Raw genomic sequence first — 21,467 nt, 5'->3', positions numbered from 1 at the left:
CTGGGACTTAATTCCATCCCCAGGACAGAGGCTGCAGCGGGTCACCTCTACTGTTCCTCCATAGGATGCCTCTCCACTTACGGCGGTGTGGAGAGAGACCCCCACATACACAACACAGGGGGCTCTAGAAGCCCTTCCTACACCGGAAAAGGACTCAAAACCCCCATCTTAAAACCTCGCCACACCCAACATTGGGATGGCGGCATCTTGTTTTCCAAGTTATTCCATCTAAATGTTGATGTGAGCCCTCTGCTCTTATCTGCCAGTCATGCAGTCTCGATACCCAGCCCATCTCTTAATGACAACCACATTTCCTGGTTGCCTAACAACATCCCTTCAAGCTCAGGGGGCTGGGCCTGCTTGTTCCTCAAGGGTTCTAAAGCTGAAGTGAGCCACCCAGGAACAGAGAGGGCAGAGCACAGGCATAGCTGGGTCCCTGTTCTCGGCAGAGGCGGCTGAAGGCAGAGTCCCTCCTCTTCGTTCTCACACAGCCTCCGTAAACACACTTCCACAACACCAGTGACGAGAACATGGGTGAAGAGACAAAGCCTTTATTATTTTACCCAGTGTTTACGGATGGGCTGGCACTTTTAGAAGGCTGTTGGAATAGGCCCCGGCTGGCACGGGATGAGGATAGGAACTCTCGGGGAAGTCAGTCTTCTGGGAGGTGACAGTAGCAACAGAAGATGTAGCGGGGGGGGGGGGGGGAAAGAAGTAGGAGGGAAGGTAAGGGGGAAGCCTGAGAATTTGGTGAGAAAATGGATTCTAGAGTGAGGACCCTGGCTGTGTTCTCCCTGTCCCCACTATCAATCATAGAAAGGGCTAGTTTCCTCCTGGGGGAGCCCACTGTATTTGGAGGCAGCTCCCAGAGCCACCCCACCTTCCAGCTTCACTTTGAAGTCTTCCCGATTGGCTTCTCCTTCAGTCCCAGAAGCAGCATTAAAGGCAAAAGGATTAGGTGTCAAGAATGTCCACTGGCACTGATGACCAGCAAGGTCAGGAGCCTAGTCTAAGAGCTGTAAGGAAAGGGTGGAGGAATAAGGACGGTAACTAACCAATCAGCATCTAGGCTTCCACTCACTGTGGTCTTCTGGGGGACGAGGGGTGGGGATCATATGCCTGGAAAAGTCCTACAGGGTGCTCACTTAGGTCCTTATCATGAAGGTCTTACGGACTGTGCCAAGGGGTTCCACTTAGAACCACCGTGTGTGGTTCTAAGATGCAGCTGTAGGGAAGATGTCCAGCCATTTCTGGGCAAGTCAGGTGGCAGCTCCATTTGGCAGAGAGGAAAAGGCAGAATCCTAAAAGGAAAGCAACGGAAAACAGAGACAGATCCAAACTAGCGGAAAGAAAGTTACACTGGGAAGAAAAAGGAAGGAAGCTGGCGCTGTGATCTAGCAGACCTAGGAGGCTGAAGCATTTTTTTGGTGGAGGGAAGAAGCCTCCTGGAGTGCCTGTATTCTATACGGGAGTCCCAAACTCAAGGCTGTCCCAAAACATTTTTTGTGGGGGGCTGACACAGTCTAGGAATGGTGGCATATGCCTGTAATCATAGCAAAGGCATAGGGAATGTCATAAGTTCAAGGCCACCCTGATCTACACAATGAGTTTCCAACCAGCCAGAATCTCTCAAGTGTGTGTGTGTGTGTGTGTGTGTGTGTGTGGAGTGCGGGGTGGGGGCAGCTCCTGGCAATGGTGCTCACGAGTCAGAGAGCTTGTCTAGGATCTAGAGGCCATTCCTAGAATTGGGTTTGGTTTTTTTCGAGACAGAGTTTCTTTGGGTAGCCTTGGGTGTCCTAGGCTTAGAGGCAGATCTCTTTATTTGATAAGCCAACTTGCCAGCTCCCCAAAAAAGAGTTTTAAAAGCAAAAGATAGTGGGGTGTGCTGGCCACACCTTTAATCTCAACACCCCAGAAGAAGACACACCGGGATCTCTGACTCTGAGACCAGCCTGGTCTATAAACCAAGTTCTAGGTCAGCTAGGGTCACACAGAGAAACCCTGTCTCAAAAAAAAAAAAAAAAAAAAAGCAAAAGATAGAACCATCTCTAAAGAATGGAAATTACATTTATGCTTGTGAGGAGGGTGGGGGGGGTGGGGGTGCATACAATGACCCTCATGTGGAGGTCAGAGGACAACTTGCACAAGTCACGTGGGGCTGGGGTATTGACCTCAGGTCATCAGACTTAGCTGCAAGAACCTTTCCCTACTGAGTTATCTTAGAGAGGAAATTCGGAGACAAAATCTGAGCAAGAGAAATCCTTTAAGAGAAATTTCTGGATGCCTACTGCCCACTACTGGGAGGATTTCTTTCTCTCAGATACTTTCCTTAAAATCTATCTATCTATCTATCTATCTATCTATCTATCTATCTATCTATCTATCTATCTATCTATTTTGGTTTTTCGAGACAGGGTTTCTCTGTGTAGCCCTGACTGTCCTGGAACTAACTTCGTACACCAGGCTGACCTCAGACTCAGAGACCCACCTGCCTCTGCCTCCAGAGCACTGGGATTAAAGGCCTGCGCTACCACTGACTGGCTTCTCTCAGATACTTTCTAGCTCACGTCCAGTGAAAGGCACTCTCAAGCCCCCGGCCTCATGCGATTTATTTTTCTGGCCACTCCTCTGATCTTGTTTGTCCATGTCCCCTTCGAGCTAAGAACACGGTCAGAATTTGCGTCAGGCTAGCATAAGGTCATGGAAGTCAAGTGACCAGAATGGGCTGTAGGAAAAATGTAGACAGGTCAGGGACGCTAGAGGAAGAGTCCGAGAGAAGGCCTGGCAGATGCGGCAGCTGCAGGAGACAGGAGGGCACTGTGGAAGTCCTGGGAGTGTGACAGAGACTCGCTGGCAGAAGCGTTGGCTTCTGTGTGCACTGAACAATTCTGAGGCCCAGAGATGATGCCAGGGTCAGGAAATGAGTCAGGGGCAGACATGGTGGTACATACCTGTAACCCTAGCAGTCAGTAGGCCAAGGCAAAATTGTTTAAGGTCTGCCTGGGGTACTTAGCAAGGCCTGTCTCAAAAAAGAAAAGAACATGGAGGTAATGCAGGGAGAAGATAAAGAACGCTGTGAAGACTGAAGTCAAGGCTTAGGTTCGGAGCTGGGAGGGACATCTCAGCCTGGACAGCATAGACCACCTCAGGTGCCATTCTCAGGAACATGTTATGCAAATGCAGACTGGCAGTGGTGGCGCACGCCTTTAATCCTAGCACTCAGGAGGCAGAGGCAGGCGGATTCCGTGAGTTCGAGGCCAGCCTGATCTACAGAGCAAGTTCCAGGACAGTCAAGACTGTTTCACAGAGAAACCCTGCCTCGAAAAAAACTAAGACCAAAACAACATGCAGATTGGCTTGGGTCCACTTCCTCCTGCCAGCTCTCCCTTTTCCTGTCTGCTTCCTCCAAGGTATGGACTTGGTTTAGAACAATCAGGAGAAGAGGGAATCCTAGGCAATCCCTCTCTCGGGAATTTCTCCCTATGGTTATTGCGAGGTAGAACTGAGGGAAATACAGAACTAGAGTGCGTACAGCAGGAGTGTGTGAGACTCAGGCTGCATGTCCAGGTTCGATGCAAGAGTCCAATGCCTGGCATTAGAGTCAACGCTAGAAGGAAGAGAAACAAAGCTGGGAGAAACCACGAAGGCCCCTGGGATGGGGAGTTACTATTTCTCATGAGGAGAGACAGAAAATAAGTCTGGCAACTCGGTCAAAGGCAGGCAAGAGCAAGAGCCGAAAATGTGTAGCAGACTAGTGAGGTTCAAGTAAAATGATCCCACCCCGTCTAGCCAGCACCATGTTGGCTCCAAGAGGTGAGTGTGTCAGATCCATGTCCAGTTGCTGGAAAGGGAATCAGCGAGAGGCCTTAAGGAGATTAGCTTTTAGCTACAGATACAAAAGGTTGGGGCAGGCGGGGGTCTTTGTTTTGGGGATATTATTATTTAACTTTTTTTTTTTTTTTTTAAAAATTAGGACCTTTGCATGTAGTCTCAGTTAGCTTAGTCCTGTGTAGCCTAGACCATCCATCCTCTTGCATCAGCTTCCCCACTGCTGAAATCAAAGGCCCTGGTTATTCATATTCATGTGTGTGTATGTGGAAGGACACACATGTGTGTACATGTGGAAGCCAGAGGACAATCTCAGGTGTTGTTTCTTGGATGCTGTCCACTAGTATTTTGAGCCAGATCTCTCATTGGCCTGGAGCTCACCTAAGATACTAGGGCTGCCCACCAAGCCCAGGGATCCGCCGACTCTGCCTTGCCAGCACTGGGATGCCATGTCCATCTATTTTATGTGGATTCTGGGGATGGAACTCAGGTCCTGGGACTTGCATCATTGAGCTCCCTCCCCGGCCTTAGATGTTTCTTTTAGAAGAGAATTTTACCATAGCTTAGAAAACTGAGGATCTGACTTGTCAAATGCGGGAAAAGATAACTGGATGGGCAAAGACACAAAGCTATTGCTGAATCTCAGCTTAACATACAGGTGGGGACAGGCCTGGTGGGCAGGCCTGTAATCTTAGCTAGTCAGGAGACTGAGGCAAAGACTGCCTGAGCTACAAAATGAGTTGAAGGCCATCCTGGAAAACTTATCAAGACCCTAACTCAAAGTTTAAAACACACACACACACACACACACACACACACACACACGGGTTGGAGAAACTGAGAAGTAGTGGAGTGTTGCCTAGCAACACCCTAGGTTCAATCCTCAGTAATACAAATTCTCAAAAAGGAAGGGAGGGATGGAGAAAACGGCAATGGGTCCTGGTAACCACATAGTCTACAACTGTGCCTTCCCCTGCATGCCCTCCCCATGTAGCTTCCTCTCAAGATCTAGTTGGGATCAGGAGGGGAAAGGCCCAGTGCACATGATCCCAGTCCCCTGAATAACATGGCCGTTCCCACTGAAATCTTGGACACTTTCCGTCGGCTGGATTTCTCAAGCTAATGGGGAGCAAGTTCATGTTTAGAAACCACAGGCCAAAGTCACAGCCACCCTTCCCAGTTAAAGCCCAGCTTGGGGGGGGACACAGATCCAATTCTGCCCCTCCCCAGCTGGGCTAGGAGGAGAAATCTGTCCCATTTCCTCCTACAGCCGAAACCAGTCAGCCTTGATCTGGGTCTCTCTATTCTGCACTGGGTCCTGTGGGGACAGCGTTAAGGCCTTCAGTAACCCGGCTTGAATCAAAGGAAGAGAGCAGGGAGGGGCAGGGGTGTTTTTCTCTCCTCCCCGTCTCACCCCCACCCACCTTCTAAGGCTGGGCACCTCTGCCCAGGATCCTATCGGAGAAAGTCCCCACCCTTCCTTAATCCTGACTTCCACAGTGCCATGTATTACATGATTCCGAAGAGGCAAGATGAAATAATTTTTCTTCCCAGGACTCAGTAGTGAAACATTGTCCGAGATATGCCTAAGCTAATTGTCCTCACACACTCTGCCCACTCTAACTCATCTCCTCCTCCCCACGTTGTCTCTTTTCTTTTCCTATCTCTCGCCACCATCAACCTACCTTTCACTCCTGTCTCTTCCCTTGGAGGCTGGACTCTACTGCCCTCTAGTGGCCAGAGGTGAAACGACTCTCCACCCAATCAGTACTTTGAAGGACTTTACCACTAACGGTTACATAAATGGGAACGCTGGCGGGGGGTAGGGGGGAGTCTACCCAAATCTCTGACTCCCAAGTCACTTAGTCCGCGTTCATTCCCTCAACCTCTGACCTGTGACTTGTTTCTTTCCTACCTCATCCCTAGAGAAAATTCCAAGTTTGAAACCCTGCAGCGGGGGGGGGGGGGGGGGGGGGGGGGGGGGGGGGGGGGGGGGAGACACGGTCCGTTCCCCCAAACCCCAACACCTGCGTCCCGAAAGTCATAATCAAGCTAACTCGCCAGTATTTATTGGGTTCTTCTAAGGACCTGTCAGCGCTCACCCGTTTTTGAGCCCAAGTCTTTTAGGATATTCACTGACTTCCCCACATCTCGTTGCCCTGGCGACATCACTGTACGATCGCGGTAGCTAACCAGGTCTCCTGTCTCCAAGGTAACAGGCGCTTTGCGACCTTCGGTTTGCAGCGGTCGCACTGCAGTCCCTGCAGTGGTTGCTGGGCGACAGCCGTGGAGAAGAAGGGGTGTCTTGAGTACGGAAGGACCTGGGTTGGTCTTGGAGGGGAAGCTAGCCCATGCCTGAAGGAAGTGCTGGGACCTGCAAGAAGGGGTGTGATCTGAAGCGATCCATCGGCTCTTCCTTCTGCTGGGCCCATGGCTGGGGCGGAATCCCCCGGTCGAGCAAGGGGCTCAGCCTGGACCTGGAGGCCAGTGGCGCGGGATGCGCTTCTGGCTCGTGCCTTCCATTCATGCACCGAACTGCGGGGACGGTTCTATCTGGTAGGGGGTCTCTTAGAAGGTGGTGCAAGAGTGCCCAGCAGTGATACTGTGATCTTTGACCCAGCTGGGGGCCAAGCTGTACGACTGCCAGCCCGGGGCAGTCCCCTTCGCAGTCACCACGATGCCGCACTGGTGGGAGGACGTTGGCTCTGTGTGGTGGGAGGCTGGGACGGGTCACGTCGCCTAGCCACGGTGGCCGCTCTGGACACGGAGAGTGGAGTGTGGGAGGTATGGACTGCGAACCCTGGCAACAGCCCTCCTGCTGGCCTCAGCAGTCACACTTGCACTCGCCTGTCAGACCGAGAGCTGCGAGTGTCCGGCAGAGAGGGTGGTACCCGCACTCAGCGACGCTATGGAAGCATCTACACGTTAAAGTTGGACCACAGCACCCGCACTTATTGGTACAACCTTTGCCCCAAACATCTATTCATTTTCTCTCTTAACAAACTTATTGGTAATTGATTCCTGTCCTTACCCTAGCACCTTCCTTCTTGAATCTACAATTTCCAAGATGGCTTAACCATCTGCTCCAAGCCTGACTTTCTCTTTCACAAAGGCACTCTGGCAAAGCGGTACAACATCCGAATATTTTCAGAAAACCCGAATTTGTGTACCAACAGCTACAAGGAAGAAGGCTGCCACACGGTCTCACGGTCTGGCCACTGCGCTGCTCTGCTGCCAACTGCTGGACCCCACCCGGGTCATCAGCTATTGCTCTTTGGGGGCTGCAACTCCGTTGAACCAGAAGTAGCAGGGCAATGGAGCCACGGGAAAATTAAGGTATTAGCTCCTCACATTTTAGAGTAGAAATGAGTAGAGACGAGCAAACCCTTCAGACAGTCCCTTTTTTCTCTCCAAAGGAGGAACCACCTGTTGCCCCTCGTTTGATGGAACAGCTTGCGAGGCTTGTGAGCAGTGGGCAGGGGTTGCAGCAGGGACCCCAGAGCCTGCGGCACCATTCCTGTTCAGTGGTGGGACCTTTCGCTGTACTCTTTGGTGGGGAAACTCTGACCAGAGCTAGGGACACGATCTGCAACGACCTCTACATCTATGATACCCGTGAGAGCCAAACTAATGTTCAGAGGGAGGAGGGAAAGACACGTGAACCAGAAAACTACAAAAAGATGGAGTGGTGAGACAGAAGGGAAGACAAATTAGTTGACAAGAGTTAAAGGTGGGCTGGGTGCGGTGGTGCATGGATTTAGGAGTTCAAGGCCAGCCTGGTCTACAGAGCAAGTTCCACGTCAACCAGGGCTACACAGAGAAACCTTGTCTCAAAAAAAAAAAAAAAAAAAAAAAAAGAAAATGAAAAAGAAAGAGCGAGCCAGGTACGGTGGTTCACACCTTTAATCCCAGCCCCTGGAGGCAGACAGATTTCTGGAAGTTTGAGGCCAGCCAGCCTGGTCTACATACAATTTGAGACCAACCAGGACAGTGAGATCCTGCTTCAAGAAACAAAACAAAATAGACAAGATACATAGAATATTTGAAAAGGTCAACAAATTAAATGGGGAAAAAAATAATAAGCAAGCACTGTTGAAGCGAAGACCGAGGTTTCCCTCCTCAGTAACCACCCTCTGCTCTCCACCCTACAGGCAAGTCTCCACCTCTGTGGTTCCACTTCCCCTGCGCAGACCGTGGACTGAAGCGCGTGGGCCATCGCACTTGCCTTTGGAATGACCAGCTTTATTTGGTTGGGGGTTTTGGTGAGGACGGCAGGACAGCTAGCCCACAGGTTTGCACCCTGGAACTCTTCGTCTAAAGAGCAGCCAAAAGGCACATGGCCAGAGCCTCTGTGTCATGGCAGACACACACAGCACTCTCATCAGAGCTATTGCCCCACTTCAAATACTTATTAAACTTCAATCCGAGAATCAACGTTTTGTCTCTGAGTCCATTTTAGAAGGGCACTAAATAAGCAGACACCTTTATCCGCAAGGGAAAGCCCAAAGCCTTTCTGATACTGGGAGCCGCTAACCTGGCAGAGACAAAAACTGCAAATCAGATACTATTTTTTTTTTGTTTGCATGTTTGAAACAGAGTCTCACTATATACAGCCCTGGATAGCCTTAGCCTCCTGTTCTATTCCACGCACTAAAAGCACATGTGCCAACATGTCCAACCGTATGCTGTCTTTTGCCCTTAATGAGAGAAAGTTTCAGGCTACAGCTAAGCATTCTGACCAAAACATTTAATTAACAAAAAATATTACAATAGCAGAGAAAATAATAATAATAATAACAACAACAACAATAAAAGAAATTAGTAGTGGGTATCAGGGTGAAAAAAAAACGTAGAGGCCTTAGTTCCTAAGAGACCAGCACTCCTGCTGAGCTGGACTTGGCCCCAGCCCCTTCTGAGTTCTCCTTGGCTGCTGGCTTCTCGTCTTCCCCCATAAGGCGAATGTTGTGCTTTTCCCGAAATTCATTGAGTTCTTTCCCCTTTGCCTGAAGCTGCTGTGACAGTGTCTCAATGATCTTCTGAATCTAGAAGTAAAGAAAAGAGGCTATAGAAAGGCTGCACGTCTCCCTTCCCCGACCTGGAGTGGACAGTGATTAGAGGAAGCGAAACAAGATCATACTCAACTTCACCTTTAGCCTAGAATTTGAGTGATTTCTTTCTCACAGTGTCTTATACAAGGGAATCATCTGACCTTCTTACTTTAGTTAGTCTTTGACAACTTCATAAATGTATAATGGTGTAGGAGGTCCTTCTGTCTATGTGTTGCTTTTATTGGTTAATGAATAAAGAACTGCTTTGGACCTATAGTAGGGCAGAACTTAGCTAGGCAGGGAAGGGCAGAGTCAGAGGGAAGCCACAAATCCTCGTCTGAGACAGATGCTGGGAACAGTAAGCCACTGCCACGTGGCAATATGCCGATTAATAGAAATGGGTTAAATTAATATAAGTTAGCCAATAAAAAGCTAGAGCTAATGGGCCAAGCAGTGATTTAAATAATATAGTTTCTGTGTGATTATTTCGGGTCTAAGCTAGCAGGGCGGCCAGGAACCAATAAGCATCTTCCTCCAATAGTACAATGTACATAATATATTCTGATCATACTTAGATATTTAGCCCCAGTTTTTTTTGTTTGTTTGTTTTGTTTTGTTTTGTTTTTGTTTTTGAAACAGAGTTTCTCTGTGTTGCCCTGGCTGTCCAGGAACTCACTTTGTATATCAGGCTGCCTCAAACTCACAGGGATCCACCTGCCTCTGCCTCCCAAGTGCTGGGATTAAAGGTGTGCACCACCACCACCTGGCCAGCCCCACTCCTTTATCCACCTCCCTGACAAATCCCCCATCTCATAACCATATATCTTGGATTTGTTTTGTGACCCACTGAGTTTTACCAGGACCACCCTTGTGGTCACAAGTCTGGAGCTATTCACCGGAGGATGAGCAACTCACCAAGGGCTACATTACTGAAGACAGCGGCCCACCCTCTCCTAGCAACCTTTAATTGCCAACAGCTTCCCAGGGAGAGTGGGTTGCTCGTTTTTTAAAACAGCATTTATCAGGCTGGAGAGATGGCTCAGTGGTTAAGAGCACTGACTTCTCTTCCAGAGGTCCTGAGTTCAATTCCCAGCAACCACATGGTGGCTCACAAGCATCTGTAATGAGATCTTGTGTCCCCTTCTGGCCTACAGGCATACATGCAGACAGAACACAGTATATATAATAAACAAAACAAAAAAAACAGCATTCATCACTATCATTTCTTCTCTTTGGTCACATTCATTTTTTTTTTAACTTATTGACTTATAGGTTCCCCGGGATGGTTTCAAACCCAAGATTCCCCTGCCTCATCAAAGGAAGTTAATCATCAATATGTAGCACCCCAGTCAGTACTCTTTCTCCTTTTAAAATGCCACTTATGGTATCTTTGAGGGTCTGGTTCAGTGGATCCAGAGAGAGCGTAAGAAGTTACATTTTCAATGGATTCTTGTCTGGAGGTGTAGCAGTGGCAAGTTCTTAGCCTGGAATGCATAAGGCCTGGATTTGATCCAGCGCTGTTAAACTAGTTCTTCAGGTGATTTTGATTCAGGTATCCATGGACTTACACTGTGAGAAACACTGCTCTACCCATCCTCTTTCCAAATCAACCACATCAAAGAGCCTATGGAAAGGGCACGCAGCCAGCAACTCCCCACGTAAGGAGTTGGACTTTGCAATCGTATAAAGGGCACAGACTAACAGGCTACACGCTATCTTCAACATGAATTTCTCTGCCTGGACTTTCTTCCCTCACATTCTCTCTATTCCTGGTCACCCTATTTAACCCCTTGCTCACCTGCTCTTTGTTACCCTCCAAGGCAGGCAGCACTTCTTTGACAGTCCGCTCCACCAGCACGCCTCCAACCATTCGGTAGCACTTGCGGGTTTCGTCCACTTCCTTCAAGGTATCAATCACTAGGCTAGGGTAGAGAACAAGACCTCAAAATTCAGTCCCACTCTACTGCACCCCCCTCAACTGTTCTATTGTTCCTCTGTGACTTTCTTACCTGTGCTCATTCAGTTCCATCTCCAGCTCAGCTGCTTTGGATGCCAAGCCTCTCTGCTCCTGCCGAAGGCGATTAAAGCCAGCAATTACCTAAGACATGAGAAAAGATGAGAGATGAGACAGTGAAAATGCCAGAAAGTGAAGGCAGCCCACAGGACGGCAAGTTTCACAAAGATGAAGGAGTGGATACCCGTCTTGGGAAAGGAACAGAATACAAATCTGCAATTTCTTAGTCTGTGTAATTCCTTCCCAGGAGGCACTTGGTGCCTACATGTGTGAGGTATTTGCTAGGCACAAGGAGATTTAATAACAGATCTAAATGGGGGGGGGGGGCTGCTGGAAAACCTACAGGAGACTTGCAGGTAAGGAAGGCTGTTAGCAGCTAAGTGGTGGAGACACATGCCTTTAATCCCAGCACTGACCTAGACGTTAGTACCTATGCCAGTCCTTTCTCAGATACTGAGTTGTGGGTAGAAACGAAGGTCTAATAAAAGCAGTTGAAGCTACAGTACCTGTGGTTACAAAGAGGTGACCTTCCTGGATTCCTTAAAGCAGCCCCAGTTCTTGAACTTTAGTCTAATTAGCTCTTTCTGGCTCAATTTTGCAAACTACCTGCTATTCTTCAATAACACTCATTAAAACAGGTATGGTCGTGGTGAGTTCCAGGCTAGTCGGGCTACAGTGATAACTGTCCTGAAAACTAATGAGAAAAAGACAAACGAGTTGTTTGTTTTGTTTAGTTTAAAAAGGAGCTTGGCCTAGTACCGCAAGTCCATAATTTCAGTTCTGAGGAGACTGAGGCAGGAGGATCACGAGTTCAAAGCCACCTGAGACAGAGGCCCTGTCTTTTAAAAGGAGGAGAGGAGGTAAGAGGAAGAGAGGGCAAGAGGGGAGGGAAGATAAGGAAAGAAAGAAATGGAAGAGGAGAGGGGGAAGTGAAGTAAAAGGAAATCCTCCGACTAAAGCAGACTCTAAATGTCCTCCCAGCACTATGGTGCGCTCTTCTGGACATATGCGGTATCACACTCATGGCCAACATCTTACCAACAGCCACCTCTCCAACCCTTTCACTGTAGTATTAGATCAGACCTAGGGCTTGGGGGAGCGGGGAGATGATGCTAAGAAGGCATCTACCAGGGAGCTATCCCAGCCACCTACCCTATTTCTTTATGCTAGTGTAATATGAACTATTTGTTGTTGTTGTCTTTCAGGATAAGAACTAAATCTACTGAAATGAGTGAATTATCCCCAGTTGTGGAACAATTCGGCCATAAGTGCAGTAAAAGTAAACGCACTGTCAGCAGCAAACTGCAACATAACTCTGAGTGGGATGCACACTCAGCCAATTTTAAGCGGCCATTGCTGGGGTCTCAAAACTATCTAGCTCCATTCCCACTCCTCGGAATTCCCACAGTGTGTGTGCGTGCGTGCGTGTGTGCATGCATGTGTGTGTGTGTGTGTGTGTGTGTGTTTAGAGACAGGGTTTCTCTGTAGCTTTGCAGCCTGTCCTGGAACTTGCTCTGTAGACCAGGCTGGCCTTGAACTCAGAGATCTGCCTGCTGCCTCTGCCTCCTGAGGGCACCAACACTGCCACCCCCCGGCTCCATTGTTCCTTTTAAAATACAAATTTTCTCGTGGTCTTCTCCGCTATGGCTATATCTAATTCTTCTCTTTTCCTTATTCCCTATTGTTCTTTTTAGGTCAGAAGAGGGCATTAGATCCCACTATACACAGCTGTGAGCTACCATGTGGAAGAGTAGCCAGTACTCTCAACCTCTGCAGACCAAGCTCGTCTTGAACTCAGATCCGCCTGCCTGTGCCTCCTGAGTGCTGGAATTAAAGGCATGCGGCACCACCAACCCTTTTTAAACACAAAATCTTTTTTTTTTTTAAAGATTTATTTATTATGGGGCTAGAGAGATAGCTCAGAGGTTAAGAGCATTGCCTGCTCTTCCAAAGGTCCTGAGTTCAATTCCCAGCAACCACATGGTGGCTCACAACCATCTGTAATAGGGTCTGGTGCCCTCTTCTGGCCTGCAGGCATACACACAGACAGAACATTGCAAAATAAATAAATAAATAAATAAACAAACGGATCTATTTATTATATATACAGTGCTCTGCCTGCAGGCCAGAAGAGGGCACCAAATCTCATTACAGATGGTTGTGAGCCACACAGTTGCTGGGAACTGAACTCAGGACCTCTGAAAGAACAGCCAGTGCTCTTAACCTGAGTCATCTCTCCAGATCCCAGAAAATCTTTTCTACTTTTTCTTTTCTTTTTTATCCCATATAGCCCAAGATGACCTCAAATTTGCCATGTAGTCAACATGACTTGAACTTCCGATCCTCTTGCCCCCACCTCCCAGTCCTGCTAGGAATACAAGAGTGCTCTTCACACCCAGCACATTCAATGCTAAGCATCCAACCCAAGGCCTCATGCACAGAAGACAAGCACTTGACCCAACTGGGCTATACCCTCAACCCCAAATCTTTTTTTATTTATATTTGTCTTGCCACTATACACTGTGCCTTCTTTTCTATTATCTCTTGAAAAAATTAACATGCAAATATAACCCATTTTTAAACACTTAACTCTTTCATGACCCTACAACTGCTTTCTCCAGAATGGAAGGTAAAGAGCATCTACTATGTGCCAAGCACTATGATAGCTGAGATGCTGTGTCTTGTTTACTTCTAAAACATGAAAACAAATTAAGGTCTGGCTCAGTGGTAGGGCACTTGTCCTTTGTGTATCAGGGTTCAATTTAGAAGTGGAGAGGGGGGTTACATGGATCCTGGGAATGAAGCAAAACATCATCCTATGACCCTGAATCATCCTGCTGACCTTGTGAAAGAACTCTTTATTTTTCCATTTTGTGTGTGGGCGCCCCATGTGTGTGCAGGCATGTGGGAGCCTGATGTGGAGCAATCCTACTGTACACTGTGAAAATGCGTTGCTTTCATTGTTAATAAAAAGCTTATTGGCCGATAGCTAGGTGGGATTTTCAGGGCAGAGAGAATGCTGGGAAGGAAAAAGGCAGAGTCTGTGGGGTCAAGATGAGACAAAGAGGAGCAGGACGAGGCACCGGTTCACATGGTAGAAACAGATAGAAGTATGGGTTAATTAAAATTGTAAGAGCTAGTAACAAACCTAAGCTATTGGCTAATTATTTATAATTAATATGAAGTCTCTGCATGGTTAGTTGAGGTCCCGATGAAAAACTCCACCTACAGGAGGCTGGTTCCAGGAAAGCAGGTTTTTGTAGAGTTAGACTGCTTCTCGAGTTTTTCCCTTTCTGCAAGCACGCACTCGCCCTTCCCCAGTCTACCTCTTGCCAATACTGCTGCTATAGCCATGAAATAAATTGTCAGCTTCCAGAACCCTAAGGCAAAATAAATGTTTCATTTGTAAATTTCCCAAGTTCCCTAGGCTGCAGTAGCATGGACTAGGGCATGTTTCTTCCATCCATAAACACACACAAAAGGAGAGAGAGAGAGACAGACAGACAGGAAGAAAGACAGACAGACAGGAAGGAAGGAAAAAGAAGGAAGGAAGGAAGGAAGGAAGGAAGGAAGGAAGAAAGGAAGGAAGAAAGGAAGAAAGGAAAAGAAAAAAGGCCTGCAGGCACAAACTGCCTACAATGGAATGTTAGACTGTTGGCGAACTTAAACCCCAGGCACATTTGCTATCCCAGTGCTGGGGAAAGAGAGGACCTAGGGTTTTCTGGCTAGCCACTCCAGCTAGTTTGGTGAGTTCTAGGCTAAACGAAAGAAGCTGTCTCCAACAACAAAGTAAATGACACCTATGACAGCTGATGTCTTCTGGCCTGCAACCCACAGACAAGAATGCATGCACACTTAAGTCTCCTCTGGAGACTCTTCCCTATCACCCCTCAAAAAACAGCCGAACCATTTCCTTTCCACTTTTCCCCCCTCATCTAAAGTGCCACTGTCCATCAGACACAGAAACCCTGTAGCCCCCTTTAAACTTTCCACTACATAGCTTTCAAGTCCACTAGAATTTCCAATGCCAGGCAGTTCATGTCAACGCTTTCGAATTATTACTTCTAACTAAAACTCTTGACCAACTTTTCTCATCCTTTATAATTAAGCTGCAGAATTTTACCCTCCAGAAAATAAAAGCAAATTACTTTTCTATAAATTACCATTTATAGAAATTGTTTAGGCTAGGCAGTGGTGGTGCATGCCTTTAATCCCAGACCTCAATAGGCAGAGGCAGGCGGATGTGAGTTCAAGGCCAACCTGGTCTATGGAGCTAGTTCCAGGACAGCCAAGGCTGTCTTAAACAAAACCCTGTCTTAAACAAAACAACAAAAACAAGTGAAAAATTGTTCAGATTATGTGCGTGTATGTGTGTCTGCGTGAGAGCATGTACACTTGAGTGCAGTTGCCTTGGAGGGCAGAACAGGGCATTGGATTCCCTTGAGCTGAAGTGACAGGGAACTGTGAGCCAACCAACATGAGTGCTGGGAACCAAGCTTGGGGCCCTGCAAAAGCCATCTCTCGAGCCCCGTGAACATTTCTTCATTTGTTTATTCTTCAAGACAGTCTTTCTCTGGGTAGCCTTGGCTCTCCTGAAACTAAACTAGCTCCGTAGAGCAGTTTGGCCTCGAACTCACAGAGATCCTCCTGCCTCTACCTCTCAAGTGTTGGGATCAGGTGTGCACCACCACCGCCAGGCCCATAAAATAATTTTTTAAAGCCTCATTGTTTTATTTGTTTTTCTGTCTGTCTTGTTTATTTATTTATTTACTTATTTATTATGTATACAATATTCTGTCTATGTGCATGTCTGCAGCCAGAAGAGCGCACCAGACCTCTTTACAGATGGTTGTGAGCCACCATGTGGTTGCCGGGAATTGAACTCAGGACCTTTGGAAGAGCAGGCAATGCTCTTAACCACTGAGCCATCTCTCCAGCCCTCTTGTTTGTTTTTTGAGACTGTGTTTCACTCTGTAGGCCAGGCCAGCCTGGAAATGGACGTGGTAATCCAGCGAGATGACAGGTTTGAGCCACCACACTTGGCCATCTTGTTTTTCTAACTAGTCTTTGATCAAGTTGAAGACAAGGTCTGTTTCATTTACCTATTTCTCTGTGTTCATTGGAGCCTAACACAGGACAGACCCTCAAAGAGCATTATTTTTTGTTGTTTTTTTCCACTGTGTCAGATGCTACCTTTTCCATCCTCAAAATTTCACTGCAGTTTACTTCTCTTCGAACACTTACTTTCTGTCTCACAATAGAATTATGAAAATCCCCCCTCCCTCCCCCCCTTTTGTGGCTCCAATAGCTTGTGCTCTTTGATAGGATCGGGTTTAAACTCTATGCTGATACCCTTTACCTGCTTGTACTGATTTTTCAACAATTAACTAACAAATGCACCTATGATTAAAACAACTATTACACACACACACCAACCTGAACACCCTCTCATATCCTACACTTCAGGGCTTTCCCACTTGACCCACTTAGCTACACCGCTAGCCACAATTCAATTGTGTGATTTTTTTTCTTCTAATATGAATTAATCACTTAACAAGGCACAGTTCCCATACCACAAAGGGCTTTCTGATCAGTCAGACGTATCCCAATGTTATATAGGAGAAGCAAACTTGGATCAGAAAAGGGTTTCTGGTCCCTTCTGAAAGGTCAGTCTATATTCCAAGAACACAGTCAGCGACTTCGAGGCCAGCCTGGGCTACTTGGTGAGACCATGTCTCAAAAGACTAAACCACCCTGGCCCAACATAGTGGCGCACGCTTTTTAATCCCAGAATTTGAGAGGCAGGGGCAGGGCCAAGCAGATCTCTGCGTTTCAGGCCAGCTTGATCTACACAGTCAATTTCAGAGAAACCAAAGCTACATAGAGCGACCCTGTCGCAACCTCCACCCCATTCCAAGACCAAACCACAAAGCCTATCTACTAACTACTCCTCGGTTAAAATAGTTACAGAAGACTAAACTGGTCGAGTCCGAGGCACGTGGTTCTGCAGAGTGTCGGCGATGGCGAACGCGGGGTTTGGAGTAACAGACTAAACAAGTCATTGACTAATAGCCCTCTGGGATTCGTTACTAGATGCCATGCCAAACCATACCCTCTTTATGGTACCTCGGAGACGGGGCAAAGGACGACCCACACCCTAGGGACCTGGACCTCCCACCCCGCGGCGTGGCTCTCAGCTACATACCCACCTACCCATGCCCTAGGAGGGCTCGTGACCACCTCCAAAGACACCCTTCCCCTGTGTGCGACCACGGCGAGCGTGGAGCGGGCTAAGGGCCCGTCCAAGCGACAGACCCCATTTCTTGCACGAACTCGACAGCGAAACAGTAACCCTCAGCGCTCGCGATCCGATCCTCACCTGTTCCGCCGACACCGCTCCCTTCCCCGTGCTGTTCCCGCTGCTCTTGCTCACACGGCCGCCGCTGTCCGCCATCTTGGCCACCTGCAAGCTTTCCGGCCTGCGCACTCCCAGTGCGTCACATCCGGTCTGGTAGTTACCACCCACTTGCCCCAGCGCTTCTGGTTCCAGGAAGCTCCTCAGATCGACCCTGCGAATGGTTTTGGCGGTGTCTTCATGTAGGACCTACTCCCCAACCCTGCCCGCTGCGGTGAATTCCACCTGCGATGCTTTAACTTGTGCAACAGAGATTCTTGTCCCAGGGAGAGGCGGGAAGGACGCGCTAATCACAGGGCGGGGTCTAGGGTTGGGATCTGGTCCTGTGCCCCCTACCCACCACGAGATGGTGGGGGATCTAGGGAGAGTGAACGTTCCTCCCGAGATGCTGGTGTAAGGGGAAAGATATGTGCTAAGTCTATAAAGCTGTGCAGGTGGCACAGCCGAGAAGAGAGAATTGGGGAAACGAGGAAGGTTCCATGAGATGACTTGAGCTGCGGAAACCTTTGGCAGAGGAAAAGGGCTTCAGTTTTAAATGTGAGATCACTGGAAGTTGAGGTATTGAGGCACGGGTTATAGTCTCCTCTCTCATTTTCCCATTTTATGATCTCCTTCCATAGCTACTAATAGTTTTTAAAGAAAGTGTTTTTGAAGCCTTGGGGGAGGGGAGTACTGACCAGGCCTGAAAACGGCAGAGAATTGTAGAAACTTACTGCTTGAAGGAGGGTTAGGTGTCCTGATTTCTCACCTTCTTCAGGCTGGGCTTCATCACCAGGCCTCCTCGCCAACTCCTGTCCCTTCTGTGTATCGGATACCGATTACCTCGAAGCTCAGTACTTTGTACTCAGCACAGGTAACATGTTTTTTTTATGTTCTCAGCCTGGCATGTTGCTGCTCAGTCCATGTTAATAACTGCATAGTGGGAGACAAAAGCGTCTGCCACCCACCAAGCATTTAATAAGTGAACTCCAGTAGCTCTGGGTTTCTGCTCCGTAAGAATGGTGGGACACACCATCATGTAATCTCAGCATTTGGGAAACAGGCAGGAGGAGGATCAATCAGGAGTTTAAGGTCATCCACAGCTACATAAACACGGCCTGCTTGGGCTACAAAACACCCTGTCTCAAAAGAGAAAAACATTTGTCTCTGGCCCAGTCCCACTGGAGCCTCTGGGATTCTCCATGCTAGCAAATCTGAGAACACTGCCTGTGCCCTTCACAGGCCCAGAGCCATGGCGGTGTCCACATCAACTTCCTGGGAGCTGCCCCTGGTGGCTGTGTGCCAGGTAACATCAACCCCAAACAAGAAAGAGAACTTTAAAACATGTGCTGAGCTGGTTCTCGAGGCAGCCAGACTGGGTGCTTGCCTAGCTTTTCTGCCTGAGGCATTTGACTTCATTGCGCGAAATCCTGCCGAGACATTACAACTGTCTGAGCCACTGGATGGGGACCTTATGGAACGATATAGCCAGCTTGCCAGGTACAAGGGTGGGAGGGAAATAGAATCATTATTGGGCTGTGTTCCTGGATTGCCACATAGAGGGGGTAGAGCCTTGAGTGGAGTTGTCAGTGTCCCCTCCCCCCAGGGAATGTGGAATCTGGCTGTCCTTGGGTGGATTCCACGAGCGTGGCCAAGACTGGGAGCAGACTCAGAAAATCTACAATTGCCATGTGCTTCTGAACAACAAGGGTGAGACTCGACATTTTAGCTTGCCTCTTTCCAGACTTTTCTACCACCAGCCCAGATCCTTCAGCATTATTTTCTCAACTATTTGGCTTTAGTACGCTTTGTCCTTCTGTTCTTAGCTTTATTACTCTTTGGGAGAAGAGCGTAGCTGGGCTTCTCGCTTGCCTGTACTGAGTATTTTCTCTCTCTTCCTCTAGGGCTAGTAGTGGCCCAGTACAGGAAGACACATCTGTGCGACGTGGAGATCCCAGGCCAAGGGCCCATGCGGGAAAGTAACTCTACCATGCCTGGACGCACTCTTGAGCCACCCATCAGCACACCAGCAGGCAAGGTGGGAGTTTGAAAAGGAAACAGGAATACATTAAAAAAGTGGTAACATTCCCCTTTGGAGTAGGATAATGAAGGTACTGGATGTTATGATGAACGGGACAGGGAAGATGAGTGGGTTGTTTTTCATTTCAGGTGGGTTTAGCAATCTGTTATGACATGCGGTTCCCTGAACTTTCTCTGAAATTGGCTCAAGCTGGGGCAGAAATACTTACTTATCCTTCAGCCTTTGGATCGGTTACTGGACCTGCCCACTGGGAGGTAAGAGAATGCCTATTCAAACCATAAGGACTCCTTTTAATCTTACTCTTAGTAGCGTGGTACAGAGCTAAACTCCAGGTACTCTAAGGATTTGCCACAGGTTCAAGGCCAATATGTTCTACATAGAGATATCTTGACTTAATAAAACAAAATCGAAACCAGGTAGTGATGGCACACATCTAGAGGCAGAGGCAGGTGGATCTCTGAGTTCGAGACCAGTGTGGTTTACAGAGCAAGTTCCAGGACAGCTAAGGTTACACAGAGATGCCCTGTCTTGAAAAACAAAACAGAAAACAGTGGGGCATGTGGAGCCCGCCTTTTATCCCAACACTTGTGAGGCAGAGGCAGGCAGTTGTCTGTGGCTTCCAGGCCAGCCAGGGTTACACAGTGAGACCTTGCCTCAAAAAATAGAAAATACATAGTATATGCCAGGCGGTAGTAGCACAAACCTTTAAACCCAGCACTCTGGAGACAGAAGCAGGCGGATTTCTATGAGTTCAAGGCTAGCCTGGTCTATAAGAGCTAGTTTCCAGGACAGCCAGTGCTGGACAGAGAAACCCTGCCCTGAAAACAAACCAAAATAAATAAGTAAATAAAGTTAAAAAAAAAATAGAAAATACAAAAAAGCAAAAACAAAACAAACAGCCAAATCTTACTCTCCTTCTCTTTCTACTTGAAAGGATTATCTTCCTTCCCTATCTAGGGGGAAATTCATTTCTTAGCTGTTGAGTCGTATTAGTTAATACAGTCACTAATTCTGGTTGATTAGCAGAATGGTCAATGAGTAGATTGGCCTGGAGTGTCCACTTCTTGTCACTTGCCTATTAATCACTGTATGTGCTTGAGTGAACACACTTCTCCTTCTCAGGTGTTGCTGCGGGCCCGAGCCATTGAATCTCAGTGCTATGTAATAGCGGCAGCACAGTGTGGACGCCACCACGAGACAAGAGCAAGTTATGGCCACAGCATGGTGGTGGACCCCTGGGGTACGGTGGTGGCCCGCTGCTCCGAGGGACCAGGCCTCTGCCTTGCCCGAATTGATCTCAACTTTCTGCGACAGATGTGCCAACACCTGCCTGTGTTCCAGCATCGCAGACCGGACCTGTATGGCAGTCTGGGTCAACCGCTGTCTTAAGCCTTGTGACTTCTGCTGGGGTTGAGACACACACAGACATACTCAGCTGTGAAGTGAGGCCACTGTGACTTGCAGGCAGGACCCAAGCACAGTTCTCTCACTTGCAGAACCTTAAACTCTTAATGGAACACAGGTTCAGGTTCATGGGAAAGAAGAAACTTTGATCTGATCTCAGATTTCAGTTTCAGAAAAGTAAAATTTTATATAGTCAGTGTTTATTTCATGAAAACTGAAGTTACGCTGAAGGCTGAGCAGCACTGGCATTGAAAAAAATATAATAATCATAATGTCTGTCTGGGCTTCTCCTTTGGGGGCTGGGAGGGGAGGTGGTGTGGTACCTGCTCCAATAGGCTCCACTTGTAGGCCTCCTGGCTCAAACATGCCTCCCTACCTAAGAAAGTGCAACAAGGCTCAGTGCATGTTCTAGCCCCATTCTCCAGGAGGAAAGACAGAGGGCAGGAGCAGGAGTTGATACTGAATACTCACTTTCTCTCAAGCCAGAAGGAAGCAAGGGCAAAGGGGCTCAGGATGAGGGAAGAGTTCATTTGTTATTTTCACTAGAAATGGAAGGGACATGCCACACAGCCCTTCCTTTTCAGAGAAACTTTAACCAGCACCCTGTCCTCCGTCCATCCTGTGTATTGGCGTCACACATACATCACAGCGGGGAGGGGTTAGGAGGCTGCCCCAGTCATCTAACTGTTGGAGAGGATCTGACAAAGGGGAAAGGGAGGGAGCCACACGAGGCAGCAG

At 48.1% G+C, this 21,467-nt stretch overlaps 3 protein-coding genes across 5 annotated transcripts; 2 read left to right on the top strand and 1 right to left on the bottom strand.

The window, feature by feature from the left end:
• The first annotated feature begins 6,092 nt into the window (after positions 1–6,092).
• On the top strand, positions 6,093–8,262 carry Klhdc9 (kelch domain containing 9). 2 transcript variants are annotated; one of them, XM_050142828.1, is made up of 4 exons: positions 6,093–6,785; positions 7,005–7,164; positions 7,245–7,355; positions 7,980–8,262. In XM_050142828.1, the coding sequence occupies exons 1-4, from the start codon at positions 6,259–6,261 to the stop codon at positions 8,028–8,030; spliced, it is 849 nt and encodes a 282-aa protein (XP_049998785.1). In that variant the 5' UTR covers positions 6,093–6,258; the 3' UTR covers positions 8,031–8,262. The 2 variants fall into 2 exon arrangements, with proteins under 2 accessions (XP_049998785.1, XP_049998784.1); XM_050142827.1 differs by having other exon boundaries at positions 6,100–6,785; positions 7,245–7,443.
• A 292-nt stretch (positions 8,263–8,554) lies between these two features.
• Pfdn2 (prefoldin subunit 2) lies at positions 8,555–17,410 on the bottom strand. The gene is made up of 4 exons (XM_050142837.1): positions 17,270–17,410; positions 10,886–10,974; positions 10,675–10,798; positions 8,555–8,870 (listed from the first exon to the last, which is right to left on the bottom strand). The coding sequence occupies exons 1-4, from the start codon at positions 17,342–17,344 to the stop codon at positions 8,694–8,696; spliced, it is 465 nt and encodes a 154-aa protein (XP_049998794.1). The 5' UTR covers positions 17,345–17,410; the 3' UTR covers positions 8,555–8,693.
• Positions 17,403–21,005, top strand: Nit1 (nitrilase 1). 2 transcript variants are annotated; one of them, XM_050142830.1, is made up of 7 exons: positions 17,403–17,487; positions 18,063–18,158; positions 18,527–18,784; positions 18,891–18,994; positions 19,189–19,322; positions 19,454–19,579; positions 20,448–21,005. In XM_050142830.1, coding segments are annotated over exons 1-7 (987 nt in total). In that variant the 5' UTR covers positions 17,403–17,485; the 3' UTR covers positions 20,715–21,005. The 2 variants fall into 2 exon arrangements, with proteins under 2 accessions (XP_049998787.1, XP_049998786.1); XM_050142829.1 differs by lacking the exon at positions 17,403–17,487 and adding an exon at positions 17,705–17,842.
• The last annotated feature ends 462 nt before the right edge of the window (positions 21,006–21,467 follow it).

This window comes from Alexandromys fortis, unplaced genomic scaffold (assembly GCF_014885135.2).
Source record: "Alexandromys fortis isolate MF-2015 unplaced genomic scaffold, M_Fortis_MF-2015_v1.1 scaffold_51, whole genome shotgun sequence".
NCBI lineage: Eukaryota > Metazoa > Chordata > Mammalia > Rodentia > Cricetidae > Alexandromys > Alexandromys fortis.
This window is presented reverse-complemented; position numbering and strand designations above follow the sequence as displayed.

Excerpts from the sequence above, each read along its gene's own strand:
- Klhdc9 (XM_050142827.1), top strand. The coding sequence starts at position 6,259 with ATGGCTGGGGCGGAATCCCCCGGTCGAGCAAGGGGCTCAGCCTGGACC. Across the intron at positions 7,165-7,244 it reads GGAGCCACGGGAAAATTAAG|GAGGAACCACCTGTTGCCCC; the intron begins GTATTAGCTCCT and ends TTCTCTCCAAAG. Across the intron at positions 7,444-7,979 it reads CCTCTACATCTATGATACCC|GCAAGTCTCCACCTCTGTGG; the intron begins GTGAGAGCCAAA and ends TCCACCCTACAG.
- Pfdn2 (XM_050142837.1), bottom strand. The coding sequence starts at position 17,344 with ATGGCGGACAGCGGCGGCCGTGTGAGCAAGAGCAGCGGGAACAGCACG. Across the intron at positions 10,975-17,269 it reads GAGCGGTGTCGGCGGAACAG|GTAATTGCTGGCTTTAATCG; the intron begins GTGAGGATCGGA and ends CTCATGTCTTAG. Across the intron at positions 8,871-10,674 it reads TGGAGGGTAACAAAGAGCAG|ATTCAGAAGATCATTGAGAC; the intron begins GTGAGCAAGGGG and ends CTTTACTTCTAG.
- Nit1 (XM_050142830.1), top strand. Across the intron at positions 18,159-18,526 it reads GTACTTTGTACTCAGCACAG|GCCCAGAGCCATGGCGGTGT; the intron begins GTAACATGTTTT and ends TGCCCTTCACAG. Across the intron at positions 19,580-20,447 it reads CTGGACCTGCCCACTGGGAG|GTGTTGCTGCGGGCCCGAGC; the intron begins GTAAGAGAATGC and ends TCTCCTTCTCAG.